The sequence below is a fragment of the Geotrypetes seraphini genome, chromosome 3 (assembly GCF_902459505.1).
Source record: "Geotrypetes seraphini chromosome 3, aGeoSer1.1, whole genome shotgun sequence".
NCBI classification, from domain to species: domain Eukaryota; kingdom Metazoa; phylum Chordata; class Amphibia; order Gymnophiona; family Dermophiidae; genus Geotrypetes; species Geotrypetes seraphini.
Window position 1 is genome coordinate 89,110,077 of NC_047086.1, and position 19,466 is coordinate 89,129,542.

The following is a 19,466-nucleotide window of genomic DNA, read 5'->3' on the forward strand; positions in this document are numbered from 1 at the left end:
GTAGGGGTTCCTACTCCTTCCTGCCTCAGCAATATGGTTGTGCATCCAGGCCACCTGATATCCCCCCGACACTCTCCCTGGCACTTTCCTACGCTCCCCCCGACCCCCCCACTCTACACGAAGATCCCCCTTTCCACCACCCCACTAACAAGATCCCAAAAGACCCCAGCTCAATCACCCCCCCCCCGCCCCTCTGTACCTCATTGTAAAGTCTGGCATCCCTTCCTGGGATGGTCCAGGGACGGGCCTAAGGCCCTGATTGGCCTGGATACCCTAAGCCTCTCCTATGGGGAGGGGCCTAAGTCTCTAACTGGCTTGGGTACCTAAGGCCCCTTCCATAGGAGGAGCTTAAGATATCCAGTCCAATCAGGCTCCTCCCCAGTGCATCCCAGCCTACATTATAGTCTTGTGAGCTTTGCTATTTGTTTGTAGCCTCTTAACTACTTAGATTTTTTTGTGACCTTTTATGTTTTTATATTTAAGACAGCCAAGGATCTTATAAGACCCCTGAGGAAGGCATTTTTATTTTGCCAAAACACAACCTATGTTGGGTCATTTTTATTATACACATTATTTGGTTTCTATTCTGTGGGTCACTTGTGATTGTATACACCCTTTGTGGATTGTTTTTATGATCATTGTTAAGTTATTTGGACAAACTGGTACATCCAATCTTCTGTTCCACAATCGTTTTGATGTTTTGCTGCTTCATTTCCTTTGTGGAACCTTTTGGTGCTATTTGGATTTTGTTGTTTTGGCTAAAGCTACACCAGTTTTTCTTGATAGCTAGCTTCCTTCCCTTGTTGGCTAGTGAGGTATTCTTTCACCAGTGTTACTTCTGTTGTCATTGGCTGGGAGGGGGGTGGCAATGACTGTTTCACTTGATCAATGACATGTTTGGCTTCTGTTTTGTTGGCAATTGAGAGAGGTCAATTGGATGAGGATTAGGCTATAGTGAATTTTCTCCTACAAGTTCCAGTGGGAAGAAAGATGGAGAGTGAGGGAGCTCAATGGCTGCTGCTTCTCTGTCAGCAGGCAGGGGAATCACAGTAGTTTATTTTCTCTTATGGGACCATTTTTTCCCATCCACAGATTGTTCTGACAGTATTTTATTTCATCTATTTTGTCAGGCTTTGTTGTGACAGTTGCAGTGTGGATCTTTCTGTTAGATTTATTTTTAGACTGTCTTAAATAGTGCTGCCCGATTCACGATTCGAATCGGTTCACCGATTCACTTCGGGTGAATCGATTTGAATCTATTCAAAACAAAAAAAAAAATTGGCTTCCCGATTCGGCTGATCCTCCCCTTCGCCCCCTAAAGCAGGTGCAGCAGCGCTGCTCTTGCTGGTCGGCTGCTGCTGCACCTGCTTTAGAAGGCGAGGGAGGAGCCTCAGCCGGTTAGTGCTGTTGTCCGGTTCCCCCCCCCCTGGCATCCAGTTCTCCCCCCTGGCGTCCGGCTTCCCCTCCCCCGGCATCTCGCTTCCCCCCCCTGGCCTCTCTGCACTATCGTTTACCTTAACGAAGCAGCCTGCAGCAAGACCGCGATGCCAGCGATCTTTGCACTGCTTCGGAGCTGCTTCCTCTGCCGCAGTCCCGCCCCTCCTCTGATGTCAGGAGGGGCGGGACTGCGGCGGAAGAAACAGCTCCGAAGCAGTGCAAAGATCGCTGGCATCGTGATCTTGCTTCAGGCTGCTTCGTTAAGGTAAACACCGGTGCAGGGAGGCCAGGGGGGGTGAGCAGTCCTTTGAGGTTGGGGGTGGGGCGAGCAGTACCTCGGGTTGGGGCGAGCAGGCTTTCAGGGGGGACAGGCCTTCGGGGGGGGGACAGGCCTTCGGGGGGAATGCAGGACTTCAAGGGAGGGGGACAGGCAGGTCTTTGGCGGTGGGATGCAGACCTTCAAGGGGGAGGGGGACAGGCCTTCAAGGGGGGAACAGGTCTTCAGGGGGAGGTGCAGGGCTTCACGGGGGACAGACCTTCAAAGGAGGGGACAGGCAGGCAGGCCTTCGGGGGGGATGCAGGCCTTCAAGGGGGGGACAGGCCTTCAGGGGAGGGGGGCCCTGGTGTAGAAGTACACAGAGGGAGGGAGGGAAGGGGGGGTTCAAAGAGGCGTGCATAGTCCAGACTTTGGGGGGAAAGAAATAATGGGTCTAAAAATAGAGGAGAGGGAGAGTGATGGACCATGGGATTTAGGGATGAAAGTTACAGAAAGGGAGAGATGATGAACCCTGGGGTGGTGGGGAAGGGAGGATAGATGCTGGATGAAAGGGTAGTTAAGAAAAGGTGGATCTGAGGAGGGAGACGAAAAAAAGGAAAGATGCCAGACCTCCTGGGGAGGGAAGGGAAACGGAAGGGGAGGACAGGGATGGCAGATGGATGGTTAGCATAGAGAAAGAAGAAATAAGGAGACCCTTGCAAGCAAGTTATCAGAAGACAACCAGAGCCTGGGACCGACAAGATTTGAATAATGACCAGACAACAAAAGGTAGAAAAAATAATTTTATTTTCTGTTTTGTGATTACAATATAGAAACAGAAATTTGAGTATGACGGCAGAAAAGGGCCGGCGGCCCAACAAGTCTGCCTACCCAAGAACCCTCCCTCCCTCGAGAATCCATCTTTTAAGCATTCCTCTGAAGCGACCCCACCTGTCTGTCCCATCGTCCCTTGAAGTCGAGCGTGGTACTGGCCTCGATTACCTGACGTGGAAGACCATTTCATCAATCAATTACCCTTTCGGTGAAGAAGTATTTCCTGGTGTCCCCATGAAATCTTCCCCCCCTGAGTTTTAGCGGATGCCCTCTTGTTGCCGTGGAACCTGTAAGAAAAAAGATTTCATCCTCCACCTCAATGCGGCCCGTGATGTATTTGAATGTTTCTATCATGTCCCCCCTTTCTCTACGCTCTTCGAGAGAATATAAGCGCAGCCTGCTCAAACATTCTTCATATGGGAGATCTTTAAGTCCTGAGACCATCCTGGTGGCCATTCGCTGAATCTACTCCATTCTCTTCACATCCTTTTGATAATGTGGCCTCCAAAACTGAACACAATACTCCAGGTGAGGTCTCACCATGGATCTGTATAACGGCAGTATAACTTCAGGTTTTCAGCTAATAAAGCTCCTTCTGATGCAACCCAGCCTTTGCTGAAGCTTTCTCCACCTGATTGGCAGCTTTCATATCTTCCCGGATGATTACTCCCAAGTCCCGTTCTGCTACAGTTTTTGTTAGGTTTTCACCATTCAGTGTGTATGTTCTGCATGGATTTCCGCTACCAAGGTGCATTACCTTACATTTTTTGGCATTAAAATTCAGTTGCCAAGTACTGGACCATTGTTCCAGTAAAAGTAGGTCCTACTCCATAGTTTCGGGCACGGTTGCGATGTCGGGTTCTGTTGCACTGCCCACAACGTTGCATAGTTTAGCGTCATCGGTGAATAATGTAATTTTGCCTCAAAGTCCCTGAGGCAGATCCCTTACAAAGATATTAAATAGTATCGGGCCCAAGACTGAGCCCTGCGGCACTCCACTGGTCACTTCTGAGGTTTTTGAGGGAATACCATTTACCATCACCCTTTGAAGTCTGCCACTAAGCCAGTCTTCTACCCATGCAGCCAGTGTTTCTCCTAGGCCCATCGTGTTCATTTTGTTCAATAACCTACGGTGTGGGACACTATCAAAAGCCTTACTGAAGTCTAAATACACGATGTCCAGGGATTCTCCCCCATCAGTTGGGCAGGAAAATTGAATCGAATTGAAAAACCAATTCAATAGGCTGAATCGAATCGAATCAAATCAAATTGAAATTTTTTTTCCTGAATCGGGCAGCACTAGTCTTAAACTATTATGGAGAAAAAATTATACATTTTTTTCTCTTTTAAATTGACATCTTAACCTGTGCCAACTAATGGGAAATGAGCTGGAATCTTATCTGCTCAAAAACAGAAAATTTGTTATCAATGTATAGATAACTATTGTATGATATAAGTAAACTGCTTTGAATATAACCATTAGATAGGTACAATAACAGTTAAAATACTCTTATTCACATGACTGTGTGAGACTAACCAAAATACAGACTGGATAAAAAAGCCAAATGAACTGAGGGGCCTGCATTAGATACTTACACCTAATACAGCTTAAAATGATGGATCCTGGAGTAACTGACAAATTAGTGCAAGTAAATCCGCACACTAAAAAATATTTGAATTTTTTTAAAGAGAGGGAGCATGTCAGGGGGCAGAGATTAGATATTCCTGTGCCAAGCAGCACAACCACATTAGCGCACGCTAACTGTTTAGGGCAGAAATATCACATGAACCCTTTCCCCCTACAGAAGGGGTGGCAGTAAGTGCTCATGTGGCAATTTTTTGTAATGGCTCCATGCTAGTGACAATGTTAGCACATAACCATTAATACAAAAAATAGAGAATTGGCAATTTTATGGGTGTAGTAAAAATGGTACATGGGAAAAACAGTACAAGAGTCTGCTGAGGCCATTTTTTTCACAGCTTTTTAAAAGGACCCCTGAAAGTATTTTCCTTGTATGTATCCGTGGAGGGGCATACATTACTCCCCCGATATTCGCGGGGGTTGCGTTTCAGAAACACCCACAAATGTTGAAAAACTGCGAATACAGTTTTTAGCAGGGGAGACAGGAGAGGACAGCCGGTGAGTGAAGGAAATCACTCGAGGTATGCTCCGACCGCCTCTTCCTGTACTAAAGTCGAGCATCACCAATCAGGAGCTGCGTGTCAAAGCAGCTCCTGATTGGTGAGGCCCGACTTTAGTACAGGTGTGGTGGGGGGCTATCGGGGGGGGGGGGGGCTGTTGTGGGGGCCCTGTTTTTATAGACGCAGCTCTTGTGTGTGTGGTGTGCACACACAGCAGCTGCGCCCATTAAAAAATAGCAGTCCCTGCTTGCCGCTTCAGGCAGGGAGAACAGGGGCTACTTTTTTTTTTGACAGGTAGGAGGAGATGTTCTAGCAATTTTTCTTCTGAGCATAGCTCAACTTCCCCCCCATCCTTACCAGTCTCTCCCCCTCCCCTTTACCGGTGATTTTTAACACATATAGCATTTATATAATTTTCATTGTGTGGGGTTTAAAAAAGGTTTGGATAATTTCCTAAAAGAGAAACCCATAGACCTTTATTAAGATGGCCTGGGAAAATCCACTGCTTATTCCTAGGATAAGCAGCATAAAATCTGTTTTACTGCTTGGGATGTAGATTGATGCTTGGGACCTGGGTTGGCCACTGTTGGAAACAAGATACTGGGCTTGATGGACCTTCGGTCTCTCCCAAAACGGCAAGTCTTATATTCTTTTTTTTTTTTTTTTTTTAAACATTTGTTATTAACAGTGAAGCAACACAAACAATCAGGCGGCAACAATGCCAAAATAGATAACCAAAAAGCACGAGATATACAGAAATCACTGGTACATCCAGAACAAACCAAAAAACATTAGAATTTCTGAAACAATCCTTCAACAGGAAATATGGGAAAATCCCCACCCGAAGTCTGTGTGAACTCCACCTTTTTCACTTGCGCCCCAAAACACCAGAATATGCATCCCCCAAACCCCACTCAGAAACCCATGCACACCAAGCACACCCAACCCAGATCAACAACATGCACACCCCCACACACTCTCACCCCCCCCCCCTTTGGTGCCTTTCAACTTTCCTTCTGCGTGTCTTTTTTCTTTCTTTTCCGGCGGGTCTTATGTTCTTATGCTGAGAATCGCCAGTAAAGCGAAAATTGCTCCTCCCATGGTATTTTTTTTTACCATGGTGTTGGAGCTTAGAGAATTTGGTCCTAAGTTATTTATGAGCAGTTCCTATCCAGATAAGTCACAACCACAGGGTTCATAACTGGATTTTCAGTGTCGCTTTCCATATAATACTTCTCAAAATCTGGAAAGGCCATCTCTATGCCTTCCAGTAATGCTGGAACCTGGGCAGAATTTTTAGTTACTTGGTTAGTGTGATTTTAAGGAAATAGTACCTTTCTGTGGTTACAGTCAAAAACAGTTTGCATCCTCCAGAACTGCCCAAAGGCTTAAACTAGCCTTCCCCTCTCCACGCGGCATCCACTATTCAGGCAAACTGGGAAAATCCCTTCTCTTCAAAATCACAGGTCTTTGGAACGACCTCACCACCCCGCTGCGGAACCTGAGCTCCCTTCAGTTATTCCACAAACAACTGAAAACCTGGCTTTTCAGCAAATTGTAGCTCTATCCTTCCCCCCTTTCTCTCCCCCCTTCTACACATAAGTTCATGTAATCCTTTTTCTTCTTTTCTACCCACTATTTTAAGTTCTTGTAAACCGTGTCGAGCTCCATTCTCATGGAGATGATGCGGTATATAAACTTAAGGTTTAGATTAGATTAGATTAGATCTTATACAGGTACTTATTTTGTAGCAAGGGCAATGGAGGATTATGTGGTTTGCCCAAAGTCATAAGGATCTACACTGGGAATTGAACCTGGTTCCCCTGATTCTATTTTCAATCTGCTAACTGGGAAATTGACCAAATTAAAGTTAGGATAGAAAAAAGACCTGATTATTGGTGGCACCAGAGTAAGTGCCAGTAGTCATGGTCTGCTTGCATATTCAGCACTGGCTGCTCTCCAGACAGCAGCACTGAAAGTCCGAGTATAACCCTTTAATTGGCAGATGGTGAAATGACTGTTTTATGTAACTTGATACTGAATGAGAGCAACAGTGCCAAGTAACAGACATTTGGAGATTTAGATCTCATAGAAGAGTCAAAGAAGACACATGTTGCTTCTGAGCAACAATGCCAAATAAAGGGATAAAATAATCATAGCGACCAGCATTTAAATTCAATGCTAAACCCTCTGTATTTTTTAAAACATCTGACCCTCCCAAATAATAATCCTGTGTTTTCCCTCTAATTTTTACAGGAATGGTATTCCCATTGTGACTGAACAACCGTTAATTTCTGCTGGTGAAAATCGTGTGCAAGTGCTGAAAAGTGTGCCTTTTAATATTGTTCTTCCACCGGGTAACCAGCTGGGTATCGATAAGAGGGGGCAAATGACTGCCCCAGACACTACTGTAACTGTCTCCATTGCAACGATGCCAACACATTCCATCAAAACAGAGACTCAGCCTCACACTTTTGCTGTGGGCATTCCTCAGACATCATATCACTCGGAGCCTGTGGAACGTATTGTTGTGTTTGACAGACACCTTAATCATGACCAGTTCAGTGCCAGCACCCAGCCTCCAAATGCCCAGAGACGGACGCCTGATACTACCTTTTCCGAAACCTTCAAGGAGGGTGTGCAGGAGGTAAAGCAAATACAGACCTTCCTTCCTATGCAGAGTTGGTCCAGCAAGTTCATAGAGTGTGCTTGCTCTGTATAATGATATATATTATATGCATTTGAAATCTCACTCTTCTGTATTAGAAATAGAAGACTGATGCAGAAAAGTGCCTGGGTATATATTTCTGAAAGAAGAAATTCTTATGAAAAGCACTGGGATTATGGAGATAGTAGATGTGATTGTGGAGTGTCAGTAAGATTTTGTCTGTCAGTGTCAGTATTAAAACATAAACTAGGTCCTCACCTGTTCTGGGCTAGGAAAGAGTAGCATAACTATGCACACAGAAACATGGGGACTTCATTTTAATCCTGGCAGTATCATTGGTAGAAAAATTTAATTTAAGGGGACAATCTTCAAACTACATGTGTAACACAAAGTCAGAGGTTACCTTTTCTATGTGAAAATTTTGCAACAGTTCTCAAAGTTCTTTGAAATTGTCATAGGTAGAAAGTACATGATTTTGTGTTGGTACTTTTTTTTTAAATGGAAAATAACGAGCTTAGAGTTGAAAATGCAATTCATGCTACTCTCATCCCCCAAGGATTTTAAATGCCTTTAGAAATGCCTTTCATAAATGCAGATAAAAGTAGGTGTACTGTACTGTATTTACATATATTTAGGGGGGGAAAGGAAAGGGATTGGGACTTGTGCAATGCCTTTTTGTAGTTTTACAACCACACTCAAAGCGGTTTACATACAGGAACTTCAAGCATTTTCCCTACCTGTCCTGGTGGGTTCACAATCTATCTAATATACCTGGGGCAGTGGAGGATTAAGTGACTTGCCCACAGTTACATGGAGCAGTATGGGGTTTGAATTCACAACCTCAGAGTGTTGAGGCTGTAGCTCTAACCACTACGCCACATGCAATAGTGCATGCATCTTTAGTAAATGCACTATGATGATCAGATCGAGATGGTGCAGATAGAAAACGGAAGGGGAGACTTTTCTTGAAACAGCCTCTGGGTGAAACATATCGAAATGATAGGTCACTTCCCGATATGAACTAATAGCAAATAAAAGATAAGTTTTAGCTTTTTATTATAGCTATTTAATGAAATTGATATAAAATAGAGCACTGAGCACTTTTGAAGAGTTGGTGCAAGGTTGGTAATTTTCTGTTACGTCAGTGGTCTCAAACTTGCGGCCCCCCAGGTATTGTTTTGTGGCCTGCGGTCTAGATGCGATGATGGCGTGCTTAGTTTCTGGCCGTCTCCCTTCCTGTACTCGTTTTTCCTTCAAAGGAGCGGGTGGCGGTGGCTCCTTGTGTGATCCATGCCTGTGTTGGAAGCCTTTCTGTCGTCATTTAGTGGCAAAATGGGTCCTGTTCGGGCTGGCTAGAAACTCTGCAAGTTAAAAGATAAGTAAAAATCTCTTATGATTTAAAAAATTTAAAAGTTTAATATAAATCAATATTAACAAAGAGATTTAAGTTGAGCATAAAAGGAGGAGGTGGAAATTTGTCCAAAATCAAGCAGGTCTCTGAGACCTTTTATCCTCCTGTTAAAAAAGAAAGACACTCTACAGTGGGATTCTTCATTGTTTTGGATTGTTGCCAGTTAATCCCATATACCATCTTCCGTGTTACATTAGTGTTTCACGGGGGGGGGGGGGAGACACCCCTGCCACAATCAGCTGAGTGGCTGTGGCAGGGCCCCCCCCCCCCGACAATGGGAGGAGGGATGCCCATTCCCTCCTGCCGGAACCTCCAAGCCTCCCTTCAAAGTCCCGCGGCAGGTGGGATGCCCACTCTTTCCTGCCTGCAGGTCCCCCCGAACCCATAACCTGCCTCAACTGCTGATATCCCTGAACCCCCACCCATCATACCAAACACATGACCCCCCAAATGCCGATACCCCAAACCGCCACCCCGCCACTTCCCCAAAACACATGACCCCTCCAAACATTGATACTCCTGACACCTCCCCAAGTCCCCCCACCGTACCTAAGGCCTATAGCATCCGGCCGGCAGGCCCACCTCTTCACAATGTTGGATGAATAACATGAAGAAAGACCTGGCGAAGCTTGAAGAATGGTTTGAAATTTGGCAGCTAAAATTTAATGCTAAGAGATGCAAGGTCATGCATTTGGGCTGCAAAACTGAGAGAACAGTACAGTTTAGGAGGTTAAAAACTTATGTACACAACGGAAGAACGGGACTTGGATATGATTGTATGTGATGATCTTAAGGTGGCCAAACAAGTTGAAAGGGTGACGGCGAAAGCTAGAAAGATGCTAGGTTGCATAGGAAGAGGTATGTCTAGTAGGAAAAAGGAAGTATTGATGCCTCTGTATAAGACTCTGGTGAGACCTCATTTAGAATTTTGTGTACAATTCTGGAGGCCACACCTTCAAAAGATATAAAAAGGATGGAGTGGGTCCAGAGGAAGGCTACTAAAATGGTGTGTGGTCATCATAATAAGACGTATGGGGACAGCCTTAAAGATCTCAATCTGTATACTTTGGAGGAAAGGTGGGAGAGGGGAGATATGATAGAGACATGTAAATACCTATGTAATATAAATGTGCATGACTTGTGTCTCTTTCATTTGAAAGGAAACTCCAATAAGAGGGCATAGGATGAAGTTAAGAGGTGATAGGCTCCGGAGTAATCTGAGGAAATACTTTTTTATGGAGAGGGTGGTAGATGCATGGAACAGTCTCCCAGAAGAGGTGGTGGAAACACAGAATGTGTCTGAATTCAAGAGGACCTGGGATAGGCACGTGGGATCTCTCAGAGAGAGAAAGAGATAATGGTTTCTGCGGATGGGCAGACTAGATGGGCCATTTGGCCTTTATCTGTCATCATGTTTCTATGTTACAAAGATCAGTGCCATGCTCGGGTCCTCACTTGTCTGTAGTACCTGAAGATCGGAGGGTAGCCAGTGTTACGGCCATTTTTAAAAAGGGCTCCAGGGGAGATCCGGGAAATTACAAACCTCACTTCGGTGCTGGGCAAAATGGTAGAAATTATTATAAAAAATAAAATTGTGGAACACATAGGCAAACATGATTTAATGAGATGGAGTCAGAATGGGTTCAGACGAGGGAGATCTTGCCTCACAAATTTGCTTGACTTCTTTGAAGATGTGAATAAACATGTGGATAAAGGTGAGCCGGTTGATATAGTGTATCTAGATTTTCAGAAAGCTTTTGATAAAATTCCTCACGAGGATCCTGAGAAAATTAAAGAGTCATGGGATAGGTGGCTAAGTTCAGTTGTGGATTAGGAATTGGTTATCATATAGAAAACAGAGGGTAGGTTTAAATGATCATTTTTCTCAATAGAAGAGAGTAAACAGTGGAGTGCCACAGGGGTATATACTGGGACCGGTGCTATTTAACTTATTTATAAATGATCTGGAAATTGGAATGACGAGTGAGGTACCAGAGGACTGGAAATTGGCGAATGTCACACCTATCTTCAAAAAGGGATCGAGGGGTGACCCCGGGAACTACAGGCCGGTGAGCCTGACTTCAATTATAGGGAAGATGGTGGAAGCTATGATCAAGGACAGCATTTGCGAGCACATTGAGAGAAATGGCCTACTGAGAACAAGCCAGCACGGATTCTGTAAGGGAAGGTCATGCTTAACGAACCTTCTGTACTTCTTTGAGGGAATAAGCAGTCGGGTGGAAAATGGGGAACCCATCGACATCATTTACCTCGATTTTCAAAAGGCCTTCGACAAGGTGCCACATGAAAGGCTGCTTAGGAAGCTGTGGAACCACGGGGTGGGAGGGGATGTGCACCGATGGATAGAGCACTGGTTGTCGGGTAGACTGCAGAGGGTCGGAGTGAAGGGCCAATATTCTGACTGGCGGGGAGTCACGAGCGGTGTGCCGCAGGGATCGGTGCTGGGGCCGTTACTCTTCAACATATTTATCAATGACCTGGAAAAGGAGGCAAAGTGCGAGGTTATAAAATTTGCAGACGATACCAAACTGTGCGGCAGAGTTAGCTCCAGGGAGGAGTGTGAGGACCTGCAAAGGGACCTAGACAAGCTGGAAGACTGGGCGAACAAATGGCAAATGCGCTTTAACGTGGAAAAATGCAAGGTCATGCATATAGGGAAAAAAAACCCGTTGTTCAACTACAAATTGGGGGGGGCATTGTTGGGAGAAAGCAGTCTTGAGAGAGACTTGGGAGTGCTGGTGGATGCATCACTGAAGCCATCTGCACAGTGCGCAGCGGCCTCAAAAAAAGCCAACAGGATGCTGGGCATCATAAAAAGGGGCATAACAACCAGGACGAGGGAAGTCATCTTGCCACTGTATCGAGCGATGGTGCGTCCGCATCTGGAATATTGCGTTCAATATTGGTCGCCGTACCTCAAGAAGGACATGGCGGTACTCGAGAGAGTCCAAAGGAGAGCAACGAAACTGGTAAGAGGGCTGGAACACTGCCCATATGCCGAGAGGTTGGATAGGCTGGGGCTCTTCTCTCTGGAAAAAAGGAGGCTCAGGGGTGATATGATAGAGACCTTCAAGATCATGAGGGACATAGAGAGGGTGGATAGGGACAGATTCTTCAGGCTGAAGGGGACAACAGGTACGAGGGGGCATTCAGAGAAACTGAAGGGAGATAGGTTCAAAACGAATGCAAGGAAGTTTTTTTTCACCCAAAGGGTCGTGGACACTTGGAATGCGCTACCGGAGGACGTGATTGGGCAGAGTACGGTACAAGGATTCAAACAGAGACTGGACGGATTCCTGAGGGATAAAGGGATCGTGGGATACTGAGAAAGCTAACCAGAAAATAAGTATAGAAACCCGACCAGGTCGTGCATGTGCAAGACCGGAGGGCTAGGACTTTGATGGGAAGATAGGACTCAATAGGAAACCAAGGTGGCATGGGGGCCCCTTCTGGTGATTTGGACAGGTCGTGACCTGTTTGGGCCGCCGCGGGAGCGGACTGCTGGGCAGGATGGACCTATGGTCTGACCCGGCGGAGGCACTGCTTATGTTCTTATGTTCTTATGTTCTTAAATTTGCAGATGACAATAAATTGTTCAAAGTTGTTAAAACGCATGCAGGTTATGAGGAATCACAGGCGGACCTTAGGAAATTGGAAGACTGGGCATCCAAGTGGCAGATGAAATTTAATGTGGACAAATGCAAAGTAGTGCATATTGGGATGAATAACCTGGATCATAATTACCGGATGCTAGAGTCCATCTTGGGGGTTAGCACCCAAGAAAAGGATCTGGGTATCATTGTAGACTATACGATGAAACCTTCTGCCCAATGTGCGGTGGCGGCCAAAAAATCAAACAGAATACTGGGAATTATTAAAAAAGGGGTGGTTAACAAGACTAAGAATGTCATAATGCCCCTGTATTGCGACCTCATTTGGAGTATTGCGTTCAATTCTGGTCTCCTTATCTCAAGAAAGATATAGTGGATGCTAGGGATTCAAGATGGCATCGAGGACGGACGCTTGAATGGGAGGCAGAGAGTTACTGACTTTTTTTGTTTACTCACCATAGTAAAGATTGACCCGCAATGGGGAAAAGGAAGGGGTCAGTTCGTCCTAACCCTCTGGCATCTGTTGCCCCGCAGATGACAAGTCAGCAGACAATTTTGGCTGCCTTTGCCCGTTCAGGTGTGGAGACACATGCTAATTCGGAGGCGAGCCCGGAGTTGTCGGGAGATCTTGGCGCTGGAGTACTCCGGATGATTCTGAGTCCAGAGCAAAGGTCAACTCCTCCCCAGCCCGGAAGTTTGGTGGTACTGGGAGCTGCTGGAGCCCAGAAGCCCGGTGAGAGGAGTCTGGATTCCAACAGAGGAGGGATGCCAACACTGGAAACTCAGGATGAAGGTGCTGGCTTGGAAGTTCAATTAACCTCCACCACCAGTGAAGTAGAGGTGAGAGGAACTTCTAGTGGGAACAACATTGGTTTTGGGGAATTGAAAAGACCTGCAAAGATTGATATGGAGGCACTGTGGCAGGCCATATCTATAATGGACGCCAACCTAAAACTGAGTCTTTCAACTATTAAAAATGATTATGGAACTATCTACTCCAAAGTAGAACAGCAAGGTTTACACCTATCTAAATTAACTGAAAAATTGGAGAAACAGGAAGAAAATTTGAATGAAGTAAAGACTGTCCACAGTTGGAATTGGTAAAGGAAAGATCATTTATTTCACGCAAATTGGAGAACTTTGAAAACTCACTTAGAAAAAATAATTTGAGACTCTTGAATTTTCCTAAATGTCCAGTCATATCCCCAGTGGAGATGGCGAGAAAATATTTTCGAGAAGTCCTAGCCATTCCTTTGGAAAATTTACCTCCAATTGTTAGGGCTTATTACCTGGATATAAAAAGACCTCAAGGGGAGTCGACCCCTAAGGAAACATCTAAGGACAATGTAGATTTGTCTTTATTTTTGGAGAGTTCTCTTGAGGTGGTTACAGATAGAACTACTCTTTTGCTGACTCTAGCTCTGGAAAGTGATAGGGAATATGTTTTACGTTTATATTTCCGCCATTTAAATGATAAATTTTTGGGCTCAAATGTTTGAATTTTTCCAGATTTATCACAAAAAAACTCAGAGGCGTAGGAAGGAGTTCTTGGCCTTGCGGCCCAGAACCCTAGCCCTTGGAGCTACTTTTTTGTTAAAGTTTCCAGCAAAAATGTTTTATTTCCTATCAAAATAAAAATTTTCTTTTTTTTGAGCCTAAACAATTAATAGATTTTTTTTAGGACCAAAGGAAGGGTCGGTTTAGTCCATTGATTTATGACCTGACTATCAGCTGTAGCTTGGATAACCATTGCTATTACTCTATTTAGGATAATTTTCTTATTACAGTGGAATGTATTATTATTTTTTATTTCCTTGTCTTGAATCCATTATTAGTGGACTAAATAGCTGTTTGTATTTCTAATACATTTATACGTTTGCATATGTTAAATTTTTATTTCCTATTTGTGCATATTCTGATCCTTTGTCAAGATTGTTATGCTTGATGAAAATATAAAACTATATAAATAAATCATTTTTTTAAAAAAGAAAAATATAATGGCGCTAGAAAAGGTTCAAAAAGAGCGACCAAGATGGTAAAGGGGATGGAATTCCTCTCGTATGTAGAAAGACTAAAACAGTTAGGGCTCTTTAGCTTGGAAAAGAGACGGCTGAAGGGAGATATGATTGAAGTCTACAAAATCATGAGTGGAGTAGAACGGGTACAAGTGGATCGATTTTTCACTCTGTCAAAAATTACAAAGACTAGGGGACACTTGATGAAGTTACTCTTAAAACCAATAGGAGGAAATTTTTTTTCACTCGGAGAATAGTTAAGCTCTGGAACATGTTGCCAGAGGATGTGGTAAGAGCGGATAGCATAGCTGGTTTTTAGAAAGGTTTGGACAAGTTCCTAGAGGAAAAGTCCATAGTCTGTTATTGAGAAAGACATGGGGAAACCACTGCTTGCCCTGTTTTGGTAGCATGGAATATTGCTTCACCTACTAGTGACCTGGATTGGCCACCGTGAGAACAGGCTACTGGGCTTGATGGACCATTGGTCTGACCCAGTAAGACTATTCTTATGATCTTATGCTCTCCTCTGAGCGCATCAAGTTTGGAAGCACTTCCAGGCTTTCACTTATGCTGTTATAGTCGCCTTCTTTCTACATCTTAGAAGGGTGGAGATCACTCCATCCAAATAGCTTTTACATGCTAGCGCCTTGCGCTCAAGAGCTATGCTGTAATTCTGGATCATGCAGGGCAATTTGACCCTACATGAGCAGCTGAAAATGACAAGGAAGTTTGAGACTTGATCCCTTTGCAGACAGGCAGACAGACAAATACCCTCAAAATGTATAGTTTATAATATGGTACCTAGATTAATAGGGTGGGAAGGAACTCAGGGCCAGATTCTAAAAACTGGCGCCTATATTGGTGGCCACCTAAAAACTGGCCATCAATCGTGTGTCAATCACATGACAGCACCGGTTACAGAATTGCACCTAAATTCAGCCAAGATAGGTGGCTAAAATGTAGGCCTGGAAACCCTGGCCTACATTTCAGCCACCTATCTATGCCGTTGTGGGAAGTACCATTTCTGTCTTCCACCCTGCTCCCCTGCAGTAACCAACATTCAAGTGCGACAGACACTCCATTCCTGAACATGTGGGTAGACAATTCCTTCTCATGAGAATTTTTGTAGAGAGCTTCATTAGCATTCTTTTGCTCTGCCTCCCATCCTTCTGGCGTATCCTCCAATTCCTCAGTTGTCTCTCTACAAGTGAGATGGTAGTAGCCTTCACTTGCATTTTTAGTTGGTGGGGGCACCTGACATTCGATCTGATTGGATTGACAGCTAACAAGAAAGCAGTTCGGTTCTTCAGTCAAAGACGCATAGTAACATAGTAAATGATGGCAGATAAGCATCCTTCTAGCTTTCGCCTTCAACATTTTTACCTGTTTGGCTACCTTAAGATCATTGCATATGATCACACCCTAAACTGTTCCCTTGGGTTTTGCAGCCCAAATGCTTGACCCTACATTTTTTAATCATTAAGTCTTAGCTGACAAATTCTGGAACACCCTCAGACCCCCCCTCCACGCCTACCCGGACCCCCCCGGACCCTCCTAAACCCATTTGAAACCCTCCAATCCCCCCGGACCCCTCTCTAACCTTTTGGTGATGGCTGGACGGACGGGTCCTCCCTCCGTCTGGCAAGCCCGCCTTACTCTGAGTGGCAGACCTGCCCATTCCCAGTGCATTGTGGGATGCACCAGGGTGGGGCCTAGGGCCTGATTGGCCCAGGCACCTAATGCCCCGCCCATAGGAGGGGCCTTAGGCACATGGGCCAACCAGAATCTTAGGGGTTTGGGGGGTTCCCTCCTGCCAGTGAAGAGTTCAATCGTGTGAAGGGTTTGGGGGATGGACGGCAGGATGGATTGGACATCCCTCCTGCTGGTGAAGAGCGTGATCAATCATTCAGGTGTTTGGAGGGGGTTTGTCCGGCAGGACGGATTGGGCAGATTCAGGGAGGGTTCAGGGGATTGTGCCACGATCGTTGCAAGTGCAGGGGGATGGGTTGCCTGGGTGATCAGCTCTGCGGCCCAATTCAGAACTTATACCTATTTTGATTGGTCTAAGTCAAAACGTATAAGTTCCGTCTGGCAACCTGTCAAACCTTTTTGATTATGGATGCCAGACAACTAAGTCTAAGTCTGTCCATCTCCCACCCACCTCCCACTCTATCCACTCCTCCAAAAACGCCCCTTTTCGCTCTTGGTGAACAGAGGCATTGAAAAGGCCTAAGCTGGTTTTAGATACATCTAAAACTAGTTTTGATTATTGGGGCTTGGACAACCTGTCTTTTTGATCATCCAAGTGCCAACTTGGGCCGTTTTTTGGACATTTTTTTTATTATTATGAGCCCTATATTCTATAAATGGTGCCTTAACTTAGGCACTGGTAGGCACCCTACCGATGTCTCAGTTAAGAGGAAAATACTATTTAAAGTGCTTTTAAAAGATATTTGCAGGCGCATACTGGCGCCTAAAAAAAATGGGCCCAGAATCATTCCTGTGTAGGTGCTTTACAACTCCTAATGCCACTGTAGGCGTGGCTGTATCATAACTTCCATACCACGTTCCCCTGCAGTATTATTTTCTTAAAAATTTGTGCTCTTTTAGGGGCTTTTTTGTTATAGTGCATTAAGCATTTAGAGGGTCTTTTACTAAAGGCTAGAGCATATTATTTGACAGATGACTCATTTGATTCCTACGGGCCCTGCTTGCAGATAATATGTACTAAAATTTAGTAAAATACCTCCTTGATGCACAGAAGTAGGCTACCATGTGATCACATTAAGGAGTTTTGTGGTGGTTTGCCTGTTACTGGACGTTAAACAGCACATTTCTTAACTTTTATGAATTTCTCTGCCCAGGGGCAAGGTGTGGGTAGAGAATGGGTTTGGAAGGCATTTGGCATTTAATGTGCTACACTTATACCACACATCAGGCATTGCTAGACACCCTAATCAAGAACGCCTAGTGAGGCCTAACTTCAGAATTTGCATGCAGTTGTTTTTTTTTAAAATTGGCTTAACTGGCGTGGTCAATTATCATACCAATTTTCAGCCAATCAAAAAAAAAAATGTAATTAATAATTTAAGAGTTTGGCGCAGAACTCTTAGGATGCCTAGTGACACCTAAGTCAAGGCACCCTCCGATGCCTAATGACACATATCTGAAAAGTAGGCATGGCTAGGGCTGGAAAATAGTTGTGGTTGACTTAGGCACCACTAGGCATCCAAGTTAGGTGCTGGTAAATTAGGCCAAGTAAAATGTGTCCTAATTTACTGGCACCTATCTCCAGGATGCATAGCAACACCGAAGCACACCTAGGCAGCATTTTATAAGTCAGTGGTCCCCCAACCCTTTCCTGGAGTACCACTAGCCCGTTGGGTTTTCGGGATAGCCCTAATGAATATGCATGCGGCAGATCTGCACTCCTATCATCTTCATTACATGCAAATCTCTTTCATGCATATTTATTAAGGCTATCCTGAAAACCTGACTGGCTGGTGGTCCTCCAGAACAGGGTTGGGAACCACAGCTATAAGTGGCATATATTTTTTTTATTTATTTATTCATTCAATGTTCTATACTGTTATCCCAGGAGAGCTCAGAACTGTTTATTCAGGTACTCAAGCATTTTCCCTGTCTGTCCCGGTGGGCTCACAATCTATGTAATGTACCAGGGGGAATTAAGTGACTTGCCCAGGGTCACAAGGAGCAGCGTGGGTTTGAACCCACAACCCCAGGGTGCCGAGGTTTTCACCACTGCACCACACTCTCCCCAGCAATTGATTGACAACAATGCCGAATGGCATTTACAATGTAGGTGCCATTTATACAATCCAGCCCTAACTGCCTAATGTAGAGTTAATGTGGGCCATCTTAACCACCTCTTTCAAAGGAGGCACCAAGGGCCGGATTCTATAAATTTCATACAAAAAATGAGCACCGATCTCCACACCCGAACTTTAGGTTAAGCTGCATATAAAATTGCAAGTTAATAGCATAATAAAAACCAGCACCAGGACAAAGAAAAAGTCACTGAACAATTTTCAAAGTTAAGTATTCCCCCCATCCCTCATCCAAACTAAAGGTGGAACCATCCACCTAACAAGAAACAACCAAGCAAAAATGACACCGAAGTATACAATGAAATAAGCAATATAGTAACCCATGTCCAAACTTTAAGCACTGGACTTACGCCTGCTGAAACCTGGTGCAAATGCTGGCACCCAAGTTGTGTGTGCTGATCCTGCATTCTATAACTACATGCACAACTCTTTGGAGATAACATGCCCATGCCCTTCCCATGGCCACATCCCCTCTTGAGATATGCATTTTGGGAGTTAGGTGCATTGCCATATAGAATAGTGCACAGCCAGATGCACCTGCAAATTCTAACGAGTGACAGTTGACTTCAATAATTGGTTTCTGCACCCAATTGATGATACTGAGTTTATTCAATTAATTTGCACCCGCATCTCATGAGCATGCCTAGATTTGGGTGCTATATATGAGTCCTGGGATAAGTGCTTCCGCTTTAACCAGGAGCAGATACTGCACATTAATCTGCAATAAAAATTAGTTGGAAAGCCTCTTCTTGATGCAGCCTTAGTTTTGGGTTTGCTGTGCATTAAAATCTTGTGTTATAGTGCATTAAGCCCAAAATATAATGCACTTTGGTAGTTGGGCTCCTTAACTTTTCCTTTTTTTTTTGGCTTTACTGCCAGTTGGATGATTTTTGGTTTTGTTATTATTTTTAGGTTTTCTTTCCTGCTGACCTAAATCTTCGTATGAGCAATATAAACACAGAAGACTATGTTTTCGACACTGGTGCTAGGTAATATTTTAGTTTTTTGGCGTTTCTTTCTCCTGCTTTGTATTATGAACTGTTAATTTTACGAAGCAATGCATGAATCCAAATGACTATTTTTTCATTTATGGAATGATGCAGGAAAAGTTGAACATTAATATACTGTATTTGTTGTTTCTCCTTAAATGTTTTTCTATTTTCTTAAACAATTGTAATTCACCCCCTCTTTCCTTAAGTATCACTATTTAATTATGTATATCG

At 44.3% G+C, this 19,466-nt stretch overlaps 1 protein-coding gene across 4 annotated transcripts in view; it reads left to right on the forward strand.

Moving 5' to 3' along the window:
* Window positions 1-19,466, forward strand: part of GRHL1 (grainyhead like transcription factor 1) — a 218,292-nt gene that overhangs the window by 47,134 nt on the left and 151,692 nt on the right. For all 4 annotated transcript variants that reach the window (XM_033938889.1, XM_033938886.1, XM_033938888.1 and 1 more), the window contains exons 4-5: window positions 6,926-7,316; window positions 19,156-19,232. In XM_033938889.1, coding sequence (XP_033794780.1) covers window positions 6,926-7,316; window positions 19,156-19,232 — 468 coding nt within the window. The remainder of the gene's footprint in view (window positions 1-6,925; window positions 7,317-19,155; window positions 19,233-19,466) is intronic.